Source organism: Capricornis sumatraensis, chromosome X (genome assembly GCF_032405125.1).
Source record: "Capricornis sumatraensis isolate serow.1 chromosome X, serow.2, whole genome shotgun sequence".
Taxonomy (NCBI): Eukaryota; Metazoa; Chordata; class Mammalia; order Artiodactyla; family Bovidae; genus Capricornis; species Capricornis sumatraensis.
In genome coordinates, this window is record NC_091092.1 from 65,909,131 (window position 1) to 65,935,272 (window position 26,142).

General features: G+C 37.8%; 1 protein-coding gene and 1 non-coding gene across 2 annotated transcripts in view; one reads left to right on the top strand and one right to left on the bottom strand.

The window, feature by feature from the left end:
- CHM (CHM Rab escort protein) overlaps positions 1–26,142 on the top strand; it is a 214,332-nt gene that overhangs the window by 38,860 nt on the left and 149,330 nt on the right. The window contains exons 3-4 of the mRNA XM_068963181.1: positions 14,574–14,646; positions 20,213–20,337. Of these exons, the coding sequence (XP_068819282.1) occupies positions 14,574–14,646; positions 20,213–20,337 (198 nt within the window). The remainder of the gene's footprint in view (positions 1–14,573; positions 14,647–20,212; positions 20,338–26,142) is intronic.
- TRNAS-GGA (transfer RNA serine (anticodon GGA)) lies at positions 303–375 on the bottom strand. Its single transcript has one exon. It is a non-coding gene; the product is annotated as a tRNA-Ser (tRNA).

Below are 26,142 nucleotides of genomic sequence, written 5' to 3' on the forward strand. Positions count from 1 at the left end.
GCAACTATCCTTACCAGCTCCTTGGCACTTTGGAGACTATGAATCAGCTTGATAGCTAGAATCAGAGTGATCGACAGCAACAAAACTTAAAGCTTTTTCCTGTCTCTCCAACTTCCCTTCTCCCACCCCCGCCCCCAAAATGAAACTGGAGTTTGATTTGCCTTTCCATGGCAAAAGTGAAGTCGCTCAGTCGTGTCCGACTCCTTGCGACCCCATGGACTGTAGCCTACCAGGCTCCTCCGTCCATGGGATTTTCCAGGCAAGAGTACTGGAGTGGGTTGCCATTTCCTTCTCCAGGGAATCTTCCTGACCCAGGGATCGAACCCGGGTCTTCCGCATTCCAGGCAGACGCTTTAACCTCTGAGCCACCAGGGAAGCCCTTCCATGGCAAGGCAAGGCAAGGGTTAAATTTTAGGAGCTGTGACTACTCTGAAGCAGAAGATAGGGGAAAAGGGAGAGGGAGTCAGCAATCCTCAGTCCTGTAATCTGTCAGTTTTGCTGTTCTCTCAGCAGCGTCTGCATTCTTGTCTCTCTTCTACCTTCCCAGGGTTGTCAGTGAACCTAGCTATTCCTGGCTGGCTCTGGACTCTGGTAGTTGCCAATGAAAAGGGCACTGGGGACTCCTGTGGACATGTTCTCCTGTGTCCACACTTGGCATAGAAGAGGGGAGGAGGATGATAACTTACTGTGTGCTAGCCATTGCTGTAAGTGCTTTCATTCCTGTTTTAATGATAAACTGAAGCTTAAAAGAGTAACTATAAGGTTATTGGCTGAGGTTGCACAGCTAGTAAAAGGCACAGCTGGAATTTGAACCCAGGTCCATCTGATCCTGAAGCCTTTGGCTAATAGCAGTACATTTAATTCTCTTAGTATTAAAGGTTCCAAGGTGACCAAACTGCTGCTGTTGCCCTTAAGTTTCTCCTGGTTTAGTCAGAGGAAACACTCATGCAATTTAATGACAGGACAATATGACAGATAAAAATTGTGGCTAGGCTATGGTGAAGCAATTGTATTGGTTATACTGGGCAATCATAAAGCGATCATATTACTGCCTCTTCATTATCGATGCGTGTGTTATACCTGTAAATAAATGTGTTTCTTCCACATAAAAAAGACAATATGACAGCTCTTACAGAAGTATATGCAGAACTCTTGAAACACAGAGATCAGTTCTGATTATGTATTGGAGAGCTGAAGACTTCTCAGGGAAAATGATGCTGGATTTGAGTGACTCTGACTGGTTTGACTAGTTCCCATATGGGCTTCCCTGGTGGTTCAGACTGTAAAGAGTCTGCCTGCAGTGCTGGAGACCTGGGTTCAGGAAGATCCCCTAGAGAAGGAAATGGAAACCCACTCCAGTACTCTTGCCTGGAAAATCTCAGGGACAGCAGAGCCTGGCAGGCTGTAGTCCATGTTGTTGCAAAGAGTTGGACCCAACTGAGCAACTTCACACAAGAAAAGCATTGGGTATAGGGAATAGTATTAATAAAAGCAGAGAGACATGCAGACACTTGACTCACTCAGGCAATGTTGACTGCGTGGGTGTGGCTGATGCATGACAGAGAAGAATGATGTCCAGAGATAAAGCTGGAGAATTAAGTTGGAAGTAAGTTTTGACTTTGGCCACCTGATGTGAAAAGCTGACTCATTTGAAAAGACCCTGATGCTGGGAAAGGTTGAGGGCAGGAGGAGAAGGGGACATCAGAGGATGGGATGGTTGGATGGTATCACTGATTCAATGGACATGAGTTTGGGTAAACTCCAGGAGTTGGTGATGGACAGGGAGGCATGGCGTTCTGTGGTTCATGGGGTCGCAGAGAGTCGGACACAACTGAATGACTGAACTGAACTGAACTGAAGTTTTCAAGGGTCTTAGAGTGATGCTAAGATTTTAGACAGTACTCTAGAGGCATTAATAAGCCATTAAACATCTTTATGCTAGGGAATGACATAATGTTGTCTGCCAAGACCTGATCACAATGGCAGTAATGTGGAGGTGAGATTGGAAGGGGAGAAACTAGAGGCAGGGAAACCTTTGAGGAGGCTAATTAAAAAAAAAAAAAAGAGAGAGAATAAGAGAGAGGATGTGAAATAAGGCAGCATTGGTAAGGATGGCCAAGGTAGAAGGGGTTTGAGAAATTAGAATTGAAAAATGAGAGGAGGATTATGAGAGAGTTCAAGGTTTTCTAGCATTGGCAGCTGTAAGAATGGTGTTGTTATTTACTGAAATGGGGAAACCAAGAGGGAAAACCAAATTGGGGGTTTGGGACAGATAATAAATTTGTCTTTTGGACATGTATAGATTGAAGTTAATCTGGGATATTTAGTGGATGGAGATGTCCAATAAACTAAGTGACTCATGATACCTGTCTTCAGTATTGTATGAGTCTGGAGCTCTCCTCAGAGGGCCCAGATTGGAAAGAGCGATTTGAGAGTTATTGGTAGGAGGTTAGTAATTGAGTCAGTAAGAATAGATGATAGGACAACCTTTATACATTACCCACTCATCTACCTGGCTTGGTTGTCAAAAATGGATTTGAATGGGTGGACTAATGTGGAATGACTAATAACTCTAAACATAGGAAGGTCTCTTCTCCAGCCCTAACAACTGGGAACACACCATGCCATTTCATTCTGGTAGATTGATCTGATTGCCAAAGGAGCTTTCTCTAGGTATATAGGACTCTAAAAATCAAGTTAAGGGCTTGGTATTTCTCTCTCACATTAGAATTTCACCTGCATACTCTATCAAAGAGACTGACCTTCCTTGATCTAAGGATGAGGGTATAGTGAAAAGAGCTCAACTTTCTTGTGTATCAAATATGTGGTGTGTGCATCTGTGCTCAGTTGCTCAGTCATATCTGACTCTTTGCAGCCCCGTGGACTGTAGCCCATCAGGCTTCTCTGTTGATGGAATTTTCTAGGCAAGAATACTGGAGTAGGTTACCATTTCCTCCTCTAAGGGATCTTTCCAACCCAAGGATTGAACTTGAATAACCCACATCTCCTGCAGTGCAGAAGGATTCTTCACCACTGAGCCACCAGGGAATCCCAATTCTGTCTTCTGTGTGTGTGCTCAGTCACTCAGTCATGTTCAAATCTTTGTGACTCCACAGAATGTAGCTTGCCAGGCTCCTCTGTTCATGGAATTTTCCAGGCAAGAATACTGGAATAGGTTGCCATTTCCTCCTCCAGGGGATCTTGCTGACCCAGTAATTGAACCTGCATCTCCTGGGTTGCCTGCATTGGCAGGCGGATTCTTTACCACTGAGCCACCTGGAAAGCCCCATTAAGTATGTGGGGCTTTTAGTAAATGAGAATTTGTATAGGGGTAAGTCTGTTATATTCCCTAGCCTGTTCTGTTATTTGTCAAGCAGGAAGACAGAAAGATGTCATGGTTCTTTGTAATACCCCAGCCAAAATTAAATAGAATAGTGCCTCTTTCAGTGTGCAAATTGATATAAGTAGACCTGCCACACTATTATTTTCCTACTCCCAGCATATAGAGAAAGGTATCTGTACACATTAATATGTTGTTTGTTGTTGTTCAGTCACTCATTCATGTCTGACTCTTTTTGACCCCATGGGCTGTAGCATGCCAGGTTTCCCTGTCCTTCATCTCCTGGAGTTTGCTCAAACTCATGTCCATTGAGTTGATGATGCCATCCAACCATCTCATCCTCTGTCGTCCCCTTCTACTTCTGCCTTCAATCTTTCCCAACAACAGGGTCTTTTCCAGATAGTCAGTTATTTGCATCCGGTGGCCAAAGTATTGGAGCTTCAGCTTCATCATCAGTCTTTCCAGGGAATATTTAGGGTTGATTTCCTATATGATTGACTGGTTTGATCTCCTTGCTGTCCAAGGGACTCTCAAGTCTTCTCTAGCACCACAGTTCAGAAGCATCAATTCTTCAGTGCTCAGCCTTCTTTATGGTCCAACTCTCACATCCGTACGTGACTACTGGAAAAACAATAGCTTTGACTATATGGACCTTTGTTAACATAGTGATGTCTCTGTTTAAATATGCTGTCTAGGTTTGTCAAAGCTTTTCTTCCAAGGAGCAAGCATGTTTTAATTTTATGTGTGCACATTCAATATGAGATATGTAATAAAATTGATTATATTTTGGATCCTAGAAATGAATAATCCTTCCAGGTTTGGCACTGAAGTAGATGTAGTCATGAAATTATTCAATTTTCATTATCCAAATGAGTTGGAGAAGTGAAACAAAAATTAAACTTCATTCCATATAGTGTCTGTAAATATATCCCATTGCCTTTACTTATATCAGATTCTAAGATTTGTATTATGTGCTTATGTTTATAACTTTAAATGTTCCAGTATTGTTTATTATAGCAGACAGTGTTATGATAATGGAAAGAGCATAGGCTTAGGGGCCTTAAGTGCTAGGCTTAATTAGGTGCAGGCTTTGCCATTTCCTAGCTATATGGGTCAGAGAAGGCAATGGCACCCCACTCAAGTACTCTTGCCTGGAAAATCCCACGAATGGAGGAGCCTGGTGGGCTGTAGTCCATGGGGTCACTGAGAGTTGGACATAACTCAGTGACTTCACTTTCACTTTTCACTTTCATGTATTGGAGAAGGAAATGGCAACCCACTCCAGTGTTCTTGCCTGGAAAATCCTGGGGATGGTGGAGTCTGGTGGGCTGCAGTCTATGGTGTCGCAGAGTCAGGCACGACTGAAGCCACTTAGCAGCAGCAGCAGCAGCAGCAGCAGCAGCAGCAGCAGCAGCAGCAGCAGCAGCAGCAGCAGCAGCAGCAGCAGCAGCAGCAGCTATATGAGTAAAACAAAACACTGACCTTCATGGTTGTTATTATTTCCTTCTAATTTTAAAATGGTGATAATTATAGCACCAGTCTGTCAGGATTGTTATGAAGATTAAATGAGAGTGAATTGAAAATGATAAGCTCAACATATCAAGTATCCTATTTTTCTTTTTCCCCTGAATGTAATTTAAACCAGCATTTCTCAAAATATGTTCTGTTGAACCAAATGCTGTTTACAAAAAAATGCTCACTAGTTAACTGAAATTATTACTTCTTGGAAAGAACAGGTATTAACATATTTAATGGTGCTGAGGAACTCTGTCTTAAACCATTTTCTGGTGGTTTTACTTTCTCACACCTAGCATTTTTCTAAATTTATTGTGTCATTGCAACTTTTTGGTATGCCTGTTAACAGTAGATTTTATTGATGGGATACAGTTTGGAAAAGGTGAATTTAGTAATTAGGTCCAGATGCTGTTTGATATCTAAGTGTTTGGCTTCATTGAACCACAGCTACCATTATAATATCCTATGTTCTCATTGATGCTAGGCCAGCTTAGAAGTTTGGGATTGTTTATGTCACAGTGGACAGGATTAGGGTTTGGAAGGCCAAGTTTCAGTGGCAGTCCTGCCAGTTGTAGCGGTATGGCCCTGAATGGACTTAATCTCTACATAGACCATTCTCAGGTTCTTCATCTATAAAATAACACCTGATCTGCCTGACAAGATTTCTGGAAGAATCCATGTGAAAACAGTTTTGAAAATGAAAAATGTTGTCAGTGGAAGATTACTATCCCAGGAAAAATAATTTAGGAGCAGTGAATATAGAATAGGGGTTTTTTGAGTTATGCTGCTTCTTTTTTGAGCAGGTTTGGACCCCATCTGCTACCTGCCTGAAAACATTTCAACTGCTCAGTTTCTTAATAATAAAAATGATTCCCAGATGAATGTGCCTGTATATCAGTAACTCTATCTTTTGTCAGTGTTTTTGTACCTGTTCAGAGATGCCATTTCCCAATACATGATGTAATTTAGCATCATGTAACTATGGCTGTTGCTAAATATTCAATACTGACTTGTAATTATGATGCAAAGGAGAAAAGATTGTTGGGATTTAATTAATATTCTCTAATTAATAGATTTAATCCTTAGCCTTCTATTACTTCATTTCCACCTGTTATGTTTTTCTTTTCTGTTAGTAGGCATTAAACAAAATAATGTTGCTTTAGCATTAAACACTATGTAAATGAAGAAAAGTCTTATTAATAACTTTTAATACTATTTTTTTCTGTTGTTTTATTGGTTGGTGTTAATGGAGACAGTTGTATAACTCATTTCCTTTCTGTGTCTGGAAAAACTTAGCTGGTACTTTGAGTAAGGTTTGTGAACCTTTAGAAAGATTGAAACATGTTTTCTATGATTGTAAAGTCAACATTTCACACAGTGCCAAGCTGTATCTCAGTATTGTGATATTTGGGCTTTTTTGTCTTTGAAAATAAAAATGTCCATTTGTGATTTTTACTATCCTAGCTGAAAACTGTGGGTCACTTTTCCTTCATGAAACTTGAGAGGGCTATTGATAATAGTTTTATATTTGCTGTCTAAAATATTATGAGTACTCACTCTCCAGTTTCACAGAGACTCTAATTTTAAGGAAGTATTTTCATCATATAAAATAGTGTTCCTGGCAATAAAGATAAACATCATCCTTCGTCATAAACTTTTTTCCTTTACTTGATGTACAGAGACAGTTGTGACACAAGATTGGCAGAAAATGTTCCATTCCTGTTTTTTGTCAGTCAGGAATTTCTCACTTTGTCCGTAAAATAAATTGTATCTGTGAGTTTTAAAAGCAAAACCAGTAACCTAACCTTGTTATTCATTACAGAAACAGTTTTAAAGAGTATAGAAGTAGTATTTTATAATTTGAATTTCATTGTCAGAATTCTGAATCTATATCTTTAAAAACAAAATTTAAGGAAATATTTGGTAAGCTTTAATTATTACTATTTCTATTGCAGAATTGTTCTAGAGTGTATATTATAATGTTTTTATTTTTTATTTTTCTTTTTGTCATATTGATTTTGATACTTAAAGTCTTTGGCTTTCTCCTTAGGGTATTATAAAACATATTTAAAACCATGTAAACACCAAAATGAATTTAGTTAAAATCTGCTTTGTTTTTATAGTGAGTTTATTAATAATTGTGTTACCTTCTTTTGTTAGCAAGACTACATTAGTGAAAACCATATTTCACCTTTTACATGCATAATTGGATGATGTCACCAGATACTGATATTAAAGAGCACATCCAAAGGAAAAGTTGAAAATAGGTGCTGCATGGAAAAATACTAGAACCAGTTACCTCTGTCAAAAACTATATGACCAAATACAGGGGACAGAAAAGTAGATTTTGACTGTGAACTGACCGCAAGTGATTTATTAGTGGAAAGAAACAGCAGGATGGCCCTTTTTATTTTTTATTTTTTTTGACTTTTAATAATAGCAGAAGATATTTTGGAAATTGGCTCATTATGGTCAGTGTTGGGTTACTTTTGTTTTTCAATATTTTATTATGATAATTTTCATATATAGAGAAAAGGTGAAAAAATTGCACTATGAATACCTATGTCTTCACTACCCAGATTCTACCCCTAACATTTTGCTGTATTTGCTTTATTATATAATTATCCATTTATTAATTTTTTAATCTACTATTGCATCTTATTGTTTTAGACATTTCACAGTAAGTTGTATATGTCCAGTACCTTCAGTCTGAAACCCTTCAGCATGCATTATCATTAGCTAGTTATTTATAGTTCTTTTTTTGAGATAAAATTACAGTAAAATGCATAGATCTTAAGTGTATCATTTAATAAGTTCTTAGCAAATGCATTTACTTGTGTAATTAAGAACCTTATCAAGATAAAGAATATTGCCATCACTTCAGAAAGTTCCCTCCTGCCTCTTCAAAGTCAGTTTCTGCCATTACTCCCACCCTCAAAAGCAACCACTCTTAGGATGTTTTTCACCATAGATCAATTAACTTTGCTTGTTCTAAAACTTTATATAAAAGTAGTCATCCTGAATGCACTCTTTTGGGGCAAAACTTCTTTCACTTATTATAATGTTGTTTGAAATTCATTTATGTTGTTATATATATATATCAGTAGTTTATTCCTTTAATTGGTGAATAGTATCTATCATATGGCTATACCACAACTTATTTATCTAGTCTCCTATTGATGGATATTTGAATTGTTACTAGTTTGAAGCTATTAACAAATGAAGATGCTATGAAAAAACTTGTACAAGTCTTTTGTGAACATGTGCTTTCCTGTGTGAAAATACCTAAGAATGGAATCATTGGATCATAGGATAAGTACACATTTAGTTTTATAAAAAAGTTCAAGACAGTTTTCCAAGTTTTTGTACCATTATTTACTCCCACCAAAATGCCAGAGCATTCTGCCCATCCATCTCCACACCTGGTTTTGTAAATCTTTTTCCTTTTAACCATTCTAGTGTGTGTGTAGTGGTATTTCATCATGTTCAGCATCTTTTCATGTGTTCATTAAGCACGTGGGTATTCCTTTGTGAAATGTCTGTTCAATCTCTTTGGTCAGTTTAAAATTTGAATAGTTGTCTTATTTTTAAGTTGAGAGAGTTCTTTTATACATCATAAATACTAGTCCTTTGTCAGATATGTTTTGTGAATATTTCTTCTACTTTGTACCTGGCCCATTCATTTTTTTAAACTGATGTATTTTGTGGAGAAGTTGTTCACTTTGATTAATTCTAATTTATTGAAAGTTTTTATTGCTTTCTGTGCCCTTTCTGAAAAACCTTTGTCTACCCTGATTGTCAAATTTCTGGTATATATTTATTACTTATAAATTGATGTAGCCATTAAAAAATTTACTTCCCTCTTAAAGCTTTCACCCAGTAGCCAGAGCTTCTCACTTAGGACTTATGCTGTCTTAAAAGAAGTCTCTTTCCCATCAGGAAGCTTGCCAGAGCCTCTTTTCCTCATCTATCAGAGGGCAGACAGAAGAAGCAAAAACAACAATCTCACAGCATTTAGAACAAAACCCACAATCACAGAAAGCTAACCAAAATGATTTCATGGATCACAGCCTTGTGTAACTCAATGAAGATATGAGGCATGTGGTGCGGGGCCACCCGGGATTAATGGGTCATGGTGGAGAGTTCTAACAAAATGTGGTCCAGTGGAGGAGGAAATGGCAACACACTGCAGTATTCTTGCCTCAGGAACCCCATGAACAGTATGAACAGGCAAAAAGAGATGACACCAGAAGATGAGCACCCAGGTCTTTAGGTATGGTACTGAGGAAAAGCAGAGAAATACCTCCAGAAAGAATGAAGAGGCTAGGCCAAAGAGGAAACAATACTCAGTTGTGGATGTGTCTGCTGGTGAAAGTAAGTTCAGTTCATTTCAGTCACTCAGTCGTGTCCAACTCTTTGTGACCCCGTGAACCGCAGCACGCCAGGCCTCCCTGTGCATCACCAACTTCCAGAGTTTACCCAAACTCTTGTCCATTGAGTCGGTGATACCATCCAACCATCCCATCCTCTGTCATCCCCTTCTCCTGCCCTCAACCTTTCCGAGCATCAGGGTCTTTTCAAATGAGTCAGCTCTTCGCATCAGGTGGCCAAAGTATTGGAGTTTCAGCTTCAACATCAGTTCTACCAATGAACACCCAGGACTGGTCTCCTTTAGGATGGACTGGTTGGATATCCTTGCAGTCCAAGGGACTCTCAAGAGTCTTCCAAAACCACAGTTCAAAAGCATCAATTCTTCGGTGCTCAGTTTTCTTTATAGTCCAACTCTCACATCCATACATGACCACTGGAAAAACCATAGCCTTGACTAGACAGACCTTTGTTGACAAAGTAATGTCTCTGCTTTTTAATATTCTGTTTAGGTTGGTCATAACTTTCCTTCCAAGGAGTAAGCATCTTTTAATTTCATGGCTGCAGTCAACATCTGCAGTGATTTTGGAGCACAAAAAAATAAAGTCAGCCACTGTTTCCACTGTTTCCCCATCTATTTCCCATGAAGTGATAGGACTGGATGCCATGATCTTAGTTTTCTGAATGTTGAGCTTTAAGCCACATGTTTCACTCTCCTCTTTCACTTTCATCAAGAGGCCTTTTAGTTCCTCTTCACTTTCTGCCATGAGGGTGGTGTTATCTGCATCTCTAATGTTATTGATATTTCTCCTGGGAATCTTGATTCCAGCTTGTGCTTCCTCCAGCCCAGCGTTTCTCATGATGTACTCTGCATATAAGTTAAATAAGCAGGGTGACAATATACAGCCTTGACATACTCCTTTTTCTATTTGGAACCAGTCTGTTGTTCCTTGTCCAGTTCTAACTGTTGCTTCCTAACCTGCATATAGGTTTCTCAAGAGGCAGGTCAGGTGGTCTGGTATTCCCATCTCTTTAAGTTTGATACTATAAAGAACAATGCTGCATAGGAACCTGGAGCATCAGGTCCATGGATCAAGGTAAGTTGGAAGTGGTCAAATAGGAGATGGCAAGAGTGAACACTGACATTTTACGAATCTGAACTAATATGGACGGGAATGAACAAATTTAGTCTAGATGACTATTATGTCTACTACTGTGGGCAAGAATCCCTTAGAAGAAATGGAGTATCCCTCATAGTCAACAAAGGAGTCCAAATGCAGTGTTTGGGTGCAGTCTCAAAAATGACAGAATGATCTTGGTTTGTTTTCAAGGCACACTGCTCAACATCACAGTAATCTAAGTCTATGTCCCAACCACTAATGCCAAAGAAACTGAAATTGAACAGTTCTATGAAGACCTACAAGACCTTCTTGAATTAACACAGAAAAAAAGATGTTCTTTTCATTATAGGGGATTGGAATGCAAAAGTAGGTTAAGAGATACCTGGAGTAACAAGCAAGTTTGGCCTTGGCATATAAGATGAAGCACGGCAAAGGCTAACAGTTTTGCCAAGAGAACACATTGATCATAGCAAATACCCTCTTCCAACAACATAAGAGATGACTCTGCAGGTGAACCTCACCAGATGGTCAGTAACGAAATCAGACTGATTATATTCTTTGCAGCTGAAGATAAACAAGACCTGGAGCTGACTGTGGCTCAGATCTTGAGCTCCTTATTGCAAAGTTCAGGCTTAAATTACAGAAAGCAGGGAAAACCACTGGACCATTCAGATATGCATATGTACTCATTTGCTTCAGTCATGTCTAACTCTGTGCAACTCTATAGACTGTAGCCCACCATGCCCCTCTATCCATGGGATTCTCCAGGCAAGAATACTGGAGTGGGTTGCCATCCCCTCCTCCAGTAGATCTTCCCAACCCAACGATCAAACACCCATCTCCTACATTGCAGGCAGATTCTTTCAGTTGAGTCACTTAGGAAGCCCAGACAATTCAGATATGACCTAAATCAAATCCCTTATGATTATACAGTGGACATGATGAATAGATTGAAGGGATTAGATCTGGTAGACAGAGTGCCTAAAGAACTATGGACAGAAGTTCACAACATTGTACATTAGGCTGTGACCAAAACCATCCCAAAGAAAAAGAAATGCAAGAAGACAAAATAGTTGTCTCAGGAGGCCTTACAGATAGCTGAGAAGAGAAGTGAAAAGTAAAGGAGAAAGGGAAAGACATACCCAACTGAATGCAGAGATCCAGAGAATAGCATGGAGAGACAAGAAAGCCTTAAGTGAACAGTGCAAAGAAATAGAGGGAAACAATAGAATGGGAAAGACTAGAGATATATCCAAGAAAATTAGAGATACCAAGGGAACATTTGATGCAAAGATGGACACAATAAAGGACAGAAATTGCAAATACCTAACAGAAGCAGAGTAGATTAAGAAGAGGTGGCAAGAATACACAGAAGAACTATACAAAAGTGGTCTTAATGACTGAGATAACCATGATGGTGTGGTCACTCACTTAGAACCAGACATCCTGGAGTGTGAAGTCAAGTAGACCTTAGGATTAGTATGAACAAAGCTAGTAGAGGTGATGGGATTCTAGCTGAGCTATTTCAAAAGATAAAAGATGGTGCTGTTATAGCACTGCACTCAATATTACAGCAAATTTGGAAAACTCAGCAGGGGCCACAGGACTGGAAAAGGTCAGTTTTCATTTTAATTCCAAAGAAAGGCAATGCCAAAAAATGTTCAAACTACATTATAAGTTCACTCATTTCACATACCAGCAATGTAATGCTCAGAATCCTTCAAGCTAGCCTTCAGCAGTACGTGAACTGAGAACTTCCAGATGTACAGGGTGGATTAAGAAAAGGCAGAGAAACCAAGATCAAATTGCCAATATCCATTGGATCATAGAAAAATCAAGGGAATTCCTGAAAAATATCTGCTTCATTGACTACACTAAAACCTTTGACTGCAATGTCACAACAAACTATGGAAAATTCTTAAAGAGATGGGAATACCTGCAGCCATGAAATTAAAAGATATTTGCTACTTGAAAGAAAAGCTATGACCAACCTAGATAGCATATTAAAAAGCAGAGTCATTACTTTGCCGACAGGTTCTGTTAGTCAAAGCTGTGGTTTTTCCAGTAGTCACACACGAATGTGAGAGTTGGAACATAAAGAAAGCTGAGCACCGAAGAACTGGTGCGTTTGAATTGTGGTGTTAGAGAAGACTCTTGAGAGTCCTTTGGACTGCAAGGAGATCCAACCAGTCCATCCTAAAGGAAATCAGTCATGAATATAATTGGAAGGACTGATGCTGAAGCTCCAATACTTTGGCCACCTGATGCAGAGAGCCAACTCACTGGAAATGACCCTGATGCTTGGAATGATTGAAGGCAGGAGGAAAAGGAGGTGACAGAGGATGAGATGGTTAGATGGCACTACCGACTCAATGGACATGAGTTTGAGTAAACTCTGGGAGATAGTGAAGCACAGGGAAGCCTGGCGTGCTGTAGTCCATGAGGTCACAAAGAGTTGGGCACAACTTAGCAACTGAAGAATAACAATGAAAAGAAATCTAAATATCTCAGCAAAATATATAAAGACAGTGGGTTTTTTTTTTTTTATCACTGCTTCAGGGGTTTGTTTGTTTGTCAATACTTAGGGCATTTTATAATTTTGTTGAGTATTATAGTGATGTTTAGATGACAGGAAGGGATGGCAGAAGTGTATTATTATCAGGCAAGGGAGAAGAGAGTATAAAGTTGCTTTGGAAAATCTAAATCTAACATCCTTCTCTTTCCCTCCTTCTCTTCTGTACTGGCGACTGCCCACCTTTTTCTTCCCCTGTTGTTTCTGATCCAAGGTATCACTGCTTCTAGGCTTTCTTGATTCCAACAACTGGAATTGAGAATATAGTTGAAATTCTATCTAAATTTCAACGTTTTCTCAGGATATGGACAGTGTATGAATATGCATTATCCCCAAGAGAACTATCAGATTATAAGTAGTAATCTGTTATTAGGTCTACTTTCACAGTTGTTTGGTTTAATCATTTTCTCTCTTAGAGCAAGCATTGATTTTTGGTAAAAAATTTGAGGGTAAAAGTGATTGTTCTTAAGACCAATCAAGAGTTGATTGAAGAGAAATCTATATTGGGATTTTGAGAGGCTATTCAGTAGTATTATGGATGAGTAATTTTAGATATCCTATTAAAAGTTTGAGTTTTTGTTTTAAAAAGGCCTTTTATAAATTTTTATTTCTTTAGAGAAGGATCTAGTGAAGCAAAAATGAAAACAAAACCAACAATCTCTCAGAACTAAAGTGAATATTATAGGTGGATTTTAGTGTACTTGGGGGCTCATCATACAAAGAATCAGTGCAACATGATGAATTTTGTAAGGATATGGAAGCCCAGTATATAGTGCTGAGAGTTCTAGTTACCAGAAGTCTCCTACTGTGTGCGTATGTATTTGTGTGTTAGTCGCTCAGTCGTGTCCAACTCTCTGCGACCCCATAGACTGTAGTCTGCCAGGGATTTTCCCAAAAGAATACTGGAGTGGGTTGCCATTTCCTTCTCTAGGGGAAATTTGCTACTAACAGAAATTAATTAGGAGTCCAGTGTCTACAGGGTTTATCTGATCCTAGGTAGATGATCTCTGGGTTTTATGAAATGGAATGATTTTCACAGCGCTGTGGAGTGAAGAATAGTTCAGTTATCAGTAGAAATATTGTTCTTCTTATACTTATCACAGAAGTCTTGATGTGAATAACCGTGTCTCAGGATCTACTTTTATTTTTGGCCCTGGAGGCTTAGAATGGCACAGGGCCTACCACTAGAGTAGCCAGTAATATGTGTATGTATAAATAAATTTATTTATGTATTTATGCTTGTGAGATGAGTTCTCTGGTGGTGCTGGCAGTGGATATTTACTGCTTGTGGAAAATTAGCAGTTTTTCCCAGTGGCCTTCTTTGAGATCTACCAAGATTTTCTTTCCAGCCATTTTTATTAACTCAGAAGTAAAATTTGTTCATTATAACCTGCTCAGAGACACTTGAGCAGTACAGAATGTTCCAAGGAAGCCAAAGAGATTTTTTAACTCCTTATATAATGAAAAGTTACCTTTGAGGCCTGAAAGTCCCACTTCCATTTATTTTGTTCTGTTACCTCCTCTGATTCTCCACATCCCAATTATGTGTGCTTTTGAAGTCTGAGGTAGCAGTGTTTAAAATGAAACGGGATGAAGATCAGTGATTAGATTTTTTATACCCTTTCATTTACTCTTTTTTTTTTTTTTATTGTTACAGAAGAAGCTACTATGGAGGAAACTGGGCCAGTTTTAGCTTTTCAGGTCTGTTGTCCTGGCTAAAGGAACACCAGGTAAAATTCTTATCTTATTTTTTTTTAGTTAATTATCCTTCAATTAAAACATAATTGATTTACAGAATTTTGTTGTTTTCTGTCAAACCTCAACATGAATTAGTTATAGGTATACATATATCCCCTCCCTTTTGAGCCTTCCTCCCATCTCCCTCCCCATCCCACAGAACTGCAAAACCCGAACAGGTAGAGATTTATAACAACGATAAAAACTGTGACTGAATAAATGCATATACATATACACCCATAAGCATAATTAAAACAGTCCAACAAAAATAAAGTACAATAGATTGACCTGGCGAACAAAGGGAACCAAAAATTATATCTTCCAGTTAAGAACGAAACTAACTAAAGCACAAACTGGAAAACAAAATTGAAGCAAGGTGCCAAGTGGGGAATAAAGCAATATAAACATAACTAACAAATAGGTTGAGAGGAAAGGAACAAAAGAAAGGGTAGATATACAAAGTTAAATAGAGGAAGATAAAGATTTATATACATTAAAGATTAATTGCAAGAGGAAAAGAACAGTAGGAAAAGCAAACAAAGGAATAAATGTAGAAAACATAATAATAGGTTTTTAAAAATTAAAAGTAAAAAAGGAGAGGAAAAAAAAAGGAAGAAGAAAGAAGAAAATAAGGAAAATTCCACAGAACTGCAAAAGCCCAACATAGAGGCAGAGGTTTATAATAACAATAAAAATGTGACTGAGAAAATAAAAAAGCTCAGGAACTTACTTAGATTTCATAGTGCCAGTAAAACTGACAACTACAACAGGGGGCGGGGGAAAGAAACCGAAAAAAAAAAAAAAGTAAAACGTAAAAATCTGTAAGATTCTACAGAACAAGTAAAAACATAAGAATAATAAGTGTTTTTATTGAATCACTGCTGTCAGAGTCCTTTCCCTCACTGGGAAAAGTCCACCTCACCTCCCTAGGGTGCCCTCCATCACTGTGCCAACCTCTGAACCTGTTGTGGGGGCAGCTCAGATTCTAATCTGGTCCTACTTCTGTGTGTTCTTGCCGCCAGTGTCCATAGATATCAGAATTAGTGTGTTTTCTTTTGTGAAAGCTCTCAATGTCCTTTTATATATTCCTGGACATAGCGTCTGCCTAGTTGATCGTGTAGAGTTAATCTGCAGCTTGTACAGCTGGTGGGAAGGTTTTGCGTCTTCTACCTTAGCCACACTGCCCCTGGGTTTCAGTTGTGGTTTTACTTCCACCTCTGCATGTGCATTGTCCACTGGGGTTTGCTCCTGAGGCTGCCCTGGAGGACTTGGGTCTGCACCAGTGAGGACCAGGTGTGGAGGTGGTGCGACTTCTTGGGTCACAGGTTCTGGCAGCATCAGGTACTCAGGGGAGTTGGCGGCTAGGGCAACAGGAAATATAGTGCTCTAGAAGGTTGTGGCAATCAGTATTGGCCAATACGCTCCAGTATTCTTGCCGGGAGAATCCCCCTCTCCGACAGAGAAGCCTGGCAGGCCACAGTCCACAGGGTCACAAAGAGTTAGACGTGACCAAAGTGACCCTGTGTGCATAGACACAAGAAGTTTTTCTTTTCTTTTCTTTTTTTTTTTTTTTTTTTTTACCTGTGGCAGCTCTGCCCCAGTTCCGTTTGTGTGTGAAGGTGGCACAGCTGGTTGGCTTGTGGAGACCCTGGCAGTGCAAGTATTCAGGGACATGGACTGCCTCCGCCAGAGGAGTTATGGCCCTATCAGAGTCTTTTTCCGAGCCTCTTGTAGCTGGCAATCAGAAGACCTCTTTGGCCAGTCTTTCTCCATTTCTCTGACTGTTCAGGCACTTACATGGCTTCCTTTCCTGGGGTCCTTCTCTGTTGTTTGCTGTGTCAAGCACATAGAGGGGCCCCACTGCCTGGGGTCCTACTTTTTAGATCCGCCTGTCAGGCTCTTAAAGGAGCACCCTGTGTGGGGTCCTACTCTGTAGTTCAGTGTGTCAGGCGTTTGATGGATCAGCCTCTGTATCCTTCAGCTGCTGGATCCTGGCATGGAGAGAGAGAGGCTTTGGTGATAGCCCCACCCCCTACGTGTGACTCGGCAATATCGCCTTGCTTACATGGCTGCCTGGCTTTCTTCCACAGGCATTTCCCACCACAGTCTCCTCCCTTACATCCCCTCGATCTGTTTCTTCCACAGTCAACAGCAGCCCTCGACCTGGGGTTGCTCCACAATCCCTAAACTCCAGCTCCCAGTGGCTGCACCTTCTAGGGGACCTGCGTCACTGTCTGGGGTATGTATGACTGTGGCAAGGACTGTCTGATTCTCATTCCATTTAGGCTGCCACAGATCAGTTGTTTCACTCTCAGCCTTAAATGTTTCTCCTCTGACTCAGACAATTGCCCCAGTGTGGGAATCGGACCCCTGCTTCAGTTCCCCTACCCACTGAGGGGAGGTTCAGTCCTACTAACACTCCTGATGTTTCCCCTAGTTCCTTCCTTCTGCTGAGTTTTGTGTGGTTCTATATATTCTTTTCTGCTGGTCAGGTACTCCTGTCTGCTCTCAGCTGGTGTTCTGCATGCACTTCTGTGTCTGAAGGTATATTCATGAAGTATCCATGGAGAGATGTACTCCATGTCCACCTACTCCTCCACCATCTTGTTCTCCCTTATCTTCTTTTTTAATTTACTAGATTGTATTTTGTGTCATACAATTACTCTGTGTTGAAGAAGACACGGTTGATAATTTTTATTTACTTATTTAACAAAAATTCTGTAGTCACCTTTTCAGCTGATATTATCCCAATGCTACTAAAATATAGTAGCATCCCTTTTTAAGTATAAATAAATATGTTGACTGAAGAATAAATCATATATGTTTGATACCATGTTGTAATTATTCTGTATACACAAAATGAGGCAAGTATTTTTCTCCAAAATATTCTTTCAAAAAAATATCTCTATCCTTAAAAAATCTCACATGTTACTAGTTCTTTCAGTTAGTATGTTTTGGGGGAAAAATCTAAGTATTTTGGAAAGATACGTTAATTTGAAATGATGTGTCATTGGTGATTTTGCTTATATATGTCACCTGATAGAATAATTAAAAACAAAAAACAAGGAAAGAAATTTCATATATATTTAGTAATCCCCCCCCAGAATAGAATTTCACTACTCCAATGTTAGACATCATTCTAAAGTAATTTTTATAATATCATTTACAGCATACATTTTACATGCGGAGTTGGTTATGTCTTGGAGTTTACCAATTTTTATGAGACATTAAAAACTGTCCTAATTTTCTATAAATGGTACATGTAGCTTGACATGGAATTCCTTCTGAGAGCATCATACATAGACTAAGAAACTGCTGTATCTCTAAAGTGTTTAGACATTTGGGGAAGAAGGGTGATAGATTCTAGAACATTATATTCAGTTAACTAAGAATAATACAGCTAAGACTTATTAAGCACTTACCATTTACCAAGTATCAAACTAAGCATTTAATTTTCTTGATTAATTTAATAAGTGACTCAAAAAGTACCTGTAGTGATGACAAAAATTGATGTTGAAAATGTACTGAAGATTCAGTTTGAATGCAATTCAGTATATAGTTAGACTGTGGAAAAACAAGCAATATTTGTGAAGTAACATTTCATGTAATAATTCAAGCTATGTATAAATCAAGAAAGTAAATGATACAAATAGATTCATTTAGCTATTTTTTTATCAATATACCTCAATTATTTTATGTTGATCAGGAACCATTTTTTGAATGTAATCCTTGGCAAGTGTGTGTGAGGGTCACCTTATATTGAAGCATATTCAGTCCTTCCATGAGAAAATTTAGCCTAGATTCTCAGAACAACAGCAACCTAAATATAAACATCTTAATTGTCTGAATGGAAAATTTTGGGTGAGTGAAGGGAATTTTTAAAAAATAAATTTTGGTAATGGATTAGATTTATTAAAACATGGTATTTTTGTAGACATTTATTTTAATGCTTCTTTTACTACTCCAGCATCTTGACTTTGTCATCTTATCCTTTTTCCCTTCACATGCTTCTTTTTCTCAGGTTGGTAACCCTGTTCAAAGCTCCTATACTTCACCTCCTCTTCTTTTGTGTTGGGATGTTTAATGACTATCTAATAATTATACTTGATAATAAGAACTGTCTGCTGCTACTTTTTGTCAGTTTAAAATGTTAAATTCAAGACAGTAGAGCCTTTTAAAAATAATTATTGCCTACTTTGTGAAATCTGTAAGTTTTGAAATTTTCTGAGGTGAGTTTACTTTAAACAAAGGCTATTATAGTTATATCTCACTACTAGTTTATTGAGCATTTATAATACATTAAATATTGTTTTTTTCTCTGAGAGATGTATATCAAGTAGAATAAAATTTTGAACAGATTAAAAATTGGCCCTTGAGATTTGGAAAGGTTTTTTGACATCTTAAGAAATCCCCTGTATTTGAATATTGTATGATGTGATTTTCTCCATAGCATATAATTGGAAATTATTGAAAAATTTAAAAGGCCACTTTCAATCCTTAGTAAGAATTTGAAAGTGTGTTAGCTCCTCAGTTGTGTCCAACTCTTTGTGACCCCATGGACTGTAGTCTGCCAGGCTCCTCTGTTCATGGGTTTCCCAGGCAAGAATACTGGAGAGGGTTGCCATTTCCTTCTCCAGGAGATCTTCCCAACCCAAGTATTGAACCCAGGTCTTCCACATTGCAGTCAGATTCTTTACCATCTGAGCCACCAGGGAAGCCCTACTAAGAGTTTATATACTTTATTATGCATTCCTAATTTTAGAGTACTTCTAAGTATGAAATATTTAGGTTGATTATTATAAAGTCTTTAGTTATACTAGGCTGAATACTTTTCAAAAATACTTTTACGTATAATCAAGATTTGACACAGCTACCGACCAACCTTCAAAAATCTGAAATTAAGTAGAATGAAGTAATTTTGGGCCTGCTGTTTTGACAACAAAATTTTAAAACTTTTTTAGTAACAAGTAATATTTGGACAAGGCTTCACAGTTAGTGCTAGTGATAAAGAACCTGCCTTTCTATGCAGGAGACATAAAAGACATGAGTTTGATCCCTGAGTTGGGATGATCCCCTGGAGGAAGGCATTGCAACCCACTCTAATATTCTTGCCTGGAGAATTCCATGGACAGAGTAGCCTGGAGGGCTACAGTTCTTAGTGTCACAAATAATCAGACACAACTGAAGTGACTTAGCCCGCACAATATGTGCATCAGATATGGCTGAGTCTTAGCAGATGGAGGGTTTGTTGTCCCAGTTCTTAAGCAGTGTCACAACAGCCATATCCAAATGACTGCATCAAAACGTCACATATCCTGATAGAAATTGGTAAACCAGAATTAGCTTTTGATAGGATAGATTTTTACACATTATTTTCCTTTCCTTCCTTTAAAGTTACACACTATGCTGGAGTTGTTTCAATGACTCTGAAGTAATATCCTTTGAGTTTTGATGGGTTGGAAGGAAAGGCATGAATTTAGAAAGATATAAATTTTCTCAGAAAAGTAGAAGTTCAGATTACCCAATTTAATTAGAATTTCTCATCCGTATTTTGTTTAGGAAAACACTGATATTGTGAATGAATGCCCAGCATGGCAAGAGAAGATCCTTGAAAATGAAGAAGCTATTGCTCTTAGCAGGACAGACAAAACCATTCAACATGTGGAAGTGTTTTGTTATGCAAGGTATGATAAGTATTTATTTACAATAAGTGACATTAATGACTTCATATTCACATCTTTTCAGAAGAAGCCGACAGTAAGAATTTACATGGCATTGGTTGCTACAAGTCTCCTTGATATGCTTGCCGTCTAAAAAATATAACTTTCAGTTTTGTTATGTTTGTTCATTTGTATTATTTTTTTAGATTTCACTTGTAAGTGGTATACAGTATTTATCTTTCTCTGTCTGACTTAATTCATTTAGCATAATATCCTCTAGGTTCATCAGTGTCATTGTAATTAAACTTCAAAAACAAGCAAACTCATAGAAAAGAGAGAAAGAAATCATATTTGTGGTTACCAGTAACATTGTAGTAAGGGGTGGCAACGGGGTACAGGGAGGATTGGATGAAGACAATCAAAAGGTAAAACTTTCAGTTATAACTAAGTACTAGAGAGGTAATTTACAACATGATTAATATAATAAACACTGCTGCTGCTGCTGCTGCTGCTGCTAAGTCGCTTCAGTCTTGTCCGACTCTGTGCGACCCCATAGATGGCAGCCCACCAGGCTCTGCCGTCCCTGGGATTCTCCAGGCAAGAACACTGGAGATAATAAACACTGCTTTGTATTATATATGAAAGTTGTTGAGAGAGTAAATCCCAGGAATTCTCAACACAAGAAAAAATACTTTTTTCTATTTATTTAATTTTGTGTCTGTATGAGATGATGAATGTTCACTAAACTTATTGTGATAGTCACTTCATGATGTATGTAGTAAATCAATCATTATGCTCTACAGCTTAAGCTTATACAGTAATGTATGTCAGTTATATTGCAGTAAAACTGGAAGAAAACACTAAACTGTAACTTTAAGTTTTCTTTGTTTAGATAATCTTACATTAATAATTTGTAATTTACCAAGCTCTTTAAATATATTTTCTTGTTTCATCCTTACAACAGTCCTATGCTAGTATAGAGCAAATAGTGTTAGTTAGATTTTTTAGAGTCCTCAGTGAAGCTCAAACAGTTTAATTTGCTGAAGTTCATCAGGCTTGATAAATGTCAAATCCATATCTAAGCTAGTTAGCAGTGGCATGCATGCATACTCAGTCGTGTCTGACTCTTTTGCAACCCCACAGACTGTAGCCCACAAGGCTCCTCTGTTCTTGAGATTTCCCAGGCAATAGTACTGGAGTGGGCTGCCATTTCCTTCTCTAGGGCATCTTCCCGACTCAGGGATTGAACCCACGTCTCCTGCATTGGTGGGCAGATTCTTTACCACTGAGCCACCAGGGAAACCCTAAGTAACAGTGGAGTCTTAGATTAAAAACCCAGGGTTTTGTAATCCTAGTTTGATGTTCTTCTAACCCTTCTTAGATAATATTCAGTATAGCAAAATGCAAAATTATAATTTTGAATTAAAAAACAAATTCAGTGGTGATGACATTTTGGGGCATATTTTTTTAAATCATGAGAGAATGGCAAAAGTAATGCTTTCAGTGTCTCCTTCTAAGTGAAATAATTCATTGTTTTAAAACAATTAGAATAGTTTATTTTTTCAGATTACATGGTTAATGGGCTAAAAGGTAACCATGAAATAGTTCAGTGCAATTTTTGAAGTAGTGATAAAGTCAAGGGATTTAAAACATCAATGTCAAGCTCTATAATAGTAATTAAAACTTAAAATCCAAGATACTAGAGATTTTTTAGGATGTGTACTGTCATCATACATAGCCTTGTTGTGGCACAGTGACCTGAGCCCTTTAAAAGTTGAGGTACTTGTCACTGATTTTTTAACCTATATTCATATCTGTCAGGTAACTAGCATTTTCTGTCATTAATACACAGTTAATTTTCTATGATTTTATGTAAAAGGACAGCCTTTGAAATGTCAGATACAGATTATAATTTGCATATGCTAAATGGCATTCAGTAAGACAAGTATAACTCTGATACTGTTCAGAGCCAGTGTAGGCTGATTTAGAACAAAAGATGATCTCAGCTGTAAAGTCATATGCTTTAGCAAAAGCAGGAATAAATATTTCGTAACTATTGTGTGTCTATGAATACTGCTTGACTAGAATATAGTGACAGTCATACTCGGGCCCTTTGAGAGATACTTTTGCTGTTTCAAGGCCTCTGATTTCTTTACTCTTCATGACAATTAGTGTTTATAATTCCTAATGACTGATATGATACATTTTTTTTAATTTTTTAAAATTTTTTTACTTTACAATACTGTATTGGTTTTGCCATACATTGACATGAATCCACCACAGGTGTACATGAGTTCCCAACCCTGGACCCCCCTCCCACCTCCCTCCCCATATCATCTCTCTGGGTCATCCCAGTGCACCAGCCCCAAGCATCCTGTATCCTGTATCGAACCTAGACTAGCGATTTGTTTCTTACATGATAGTAATGATATGATACATTTTGAATGCAGAGGAAATCATCTTGTTTTTGATTCCTGGTCTCTTCGGTTTCACTTTTGGAACTTCCCAAAGTGATTATTTTGTGAAAAAGTAGTTGTAGTTTCAGACTGTGAATTTTATATCATTGTGACTAGGATTCAACACATATCTTTATTTGGAGAAGGAAATGGCGACCCACTCCAGTATTCTTGCCTGGAGAATCCTGTGGACAGAGGAGCCTGGAGGGCTGCTGTCCATAGGGTCGGTCGCACAGAGTCAGACATGACTGAAGTGACTTAGTATGCATGCATTGGAGAAGGAAATGGCAATCCACTCCAGTATTCTTGCCTGGAGAATCCCAGGGATAGGGGAGCCTGGTGGGCTGCCGTCTGTGGGATCACACGGAGTCAGACACAACTTAAGTGACTTAGCAGCAGCAGCAGCACGTATCTTTATTAATCAAAATAGGAACAATTACCTTTCAACACATTTTTACCAATGAGAAATAAGTTTATTTATTTCTATAGCATAAAAATTCATGCTTTGGGATTTGACAAACTCTTGGAAAGCATTTTCTACCTCCTGCTGGTTTTGGAAGCATTTTTCCCTGCAAAAAGTTGTCAAGATGCTTGAAGAAGTGGTAGTCGGCTGGCAAGAGGTCAGGTGAATATGGCAGATGAGGCAAAACTTTGTAGCCCAGTTCATTCAACTTCTGAAGCATTGGTTGTGTGATGCCATGATCTTAGTATTTTGAACATTGAGTTTTAAGCCAACTTTTTCACTCTCCTCTTTCACCTTCATCAAGAAGCTCTTTAGTTCATTTTCACTATCTGCCATAAGGGTGATATTATCTGCATATCTGAGGTGGTTGATATATCTCCTAACAGTCTTGATTCCAGCTTGTAATTCATCAAGCCTGGCATTTTGCATGATGGACTGTGCATAGAAGTTAAATAAACCAGTGACAGTATACAGCCTTTTAGAACTCCTTTCCCAATTTTGAATCAGTCATTTGTTCTAAGTCCAGTTCTAACTGTTGATTCTTGACCTGCATACAGGTTTCTCAAGAAGCAGGTAAGGTGGTCTGGTATTTTCCGTAGTTTGTTGTGATCCATATAGTCAAAGGCTTTAGCATAGTCAATGAAGCAGAAGTAGTTGTTTTTCTGGAATTCTTTTGCTTTTTCTATAATCCTACATATATTGGCAATTTGAGAAGCTGTACCATTTTACATTCCCATTAGGCATGTGTGAGTGACTGTTTTTCCGTATCTTCACCATCATTTGATGCTATAACTTCTTCAGTGTAGCCAGTGTTTATAGGTGTGTAGTAGTGATATCTCATTGCAGTTTTATTTTGCATTTCCCTGGTGCTTGATTTTCAATATCTTTTCATGTGCTTATTTGCCATCCATATATCTTTTTTGGTGAGATATCTGTTCATATCTTTTGCTTATTTTTTAATTGGGTGGATTTTTTTTTCCTGTGGAGATTTAAGAGTTCTTTAGTTTGCAGATATTTCCCCCCAGTCTTTAGCTTGTCTTTCATCCTTTTTACACATGGTATTTTGTAGAACAAATGTTTTAAACTTTGATGAGGTCTGATTTACCAGTTTTTTCTTTTGACTCTTGGACTAGCTATAGAGCCAGGAGATGTTTTTTCTGTTTAAAAAAACAGTTTCATAGATTTATGTTTTATATGTTAAGTACATGATCCACTTTAAATTTTTGTTTGTGGTATGAGGTTTAGATCCATGTTTGCTTTCCCTTATTGATATCCAGTTCCTTCAGTACTATTTGTTGAAAAGGCTGTTTTTCCTCCATTGAGTTACTTTTGCAAGTTTGTCAAAAATCAATTGGCTGTACTTGGATGTGTCTCTTTCTGGATTCTGTTTTCTTTTCCATTGATTTCTGTCTTTGCCCATACCAATGTATCACACTGCCTTGATTACTGAAGCTGTAAGTTGGACTTAATATCTGTTAGAATGATTTCCCCAAACTTATTTTTCTTTATCAAGATTGTTTTAGCTTTCTGCAGTTTGTGCCGTTCTATATAAATGTTTTAATAAGCTTGACCATGTCTAGAAAATTTTGCTGGATTTGATAGGAATTGCATTAAAGTTACTGATCAACTTGGGGTGAATTGACATCTTTATTATTTTGAGTTTCCCAATCTGTTGACAAGTTATGCCTCTCCATTAAGGGAGGTCATCTTGATTTCTTTCTATAGGATTGTATAATTTTCAACATACCAGTTCTATACATCTTTTTTTAATTGTGTACTTAAGTATTTAATTTTCTTTGAAGCAAATACTATTGTAAGTGGTATTGCCTTTTTCATTTTGGTTCCTTTTTAGTATCTAGAAATACAATTGGATTTTATGCATTCATCTTGTATCCCAAAATCTTGATCAACTTGCTTATTCTAGGAATTTTTCTGTAGATTCCTTGGTATTTTTGCATAGACAGCTATGTTTTCTGCAAAGAGGACAGTTCTATGTCTTTTTTTCCATTGGCTTTTTGTTTTAAGAGAGTCTGTTTTCTATTGAGAGTCATGTGTTTTCTGTCCGTAGCCATATACCACAAGTTAATTGTAATTTTCTACTTATCCTTAGGCTCACTTAATGAGCATTTTTTTTTCCATAAAGGAAGTTATTATCACTTCTGAGTATCTTGTAGTTATATGCAAATGCTGGGCAGTCATTTAGTTTCTGTTACTAATTATCTTGATCTTGTACACTACTCTCTCAGCATATGCGTATCAAACTCACGGTCTGACCAAATGTCAAAATATTGAAAATCTTATACTTAAATGGTCACTGACACCAAGAGATTATTGTAGTTAGCTACATGAAGCATATAGAGAGAAGTCAAACCTCAATCCCTGGTATATTTCCTATGTAGAGTATTATTTTTAATATTTTGGTAAATTTTCAAAATACCATGTAAAGATAGCTTTGTAATGACACAAATGCTGAAGTGTTATGACTTCTCTTCCCATTTTAGACCAGATGAGTAGGCTTATAGAGTTGACGTTTATTAGGCCAAAATCGATGATTTGATTCTCACATATGTTGCTTGATATTTCAGCAAGGAAGAACAGTGGCTGTCTCTTGGCTACAAACAGTATTATATCTATAACCAGTAGCCTTTTGATTTTTAATCTTTGATTACAAGGAGGACAGGGCAAGGATGCAAGTAGATCAGTGCAAACTCATCACCACTTTTTGGAAAATACCTCAAAGTATTGATACATGGCAAGTCAGTAACACAATATTCTAATGTAAACATACTGGATAGCATATTATTTTTCATTGTTGACTTTACTTTCAGAAATAATTCTTAAGTATTCAGTCTAAGAGTTTTAGTGATCTTTTGACTATGAAAGTTAGTACTTTTTCATTATTGCATAGTT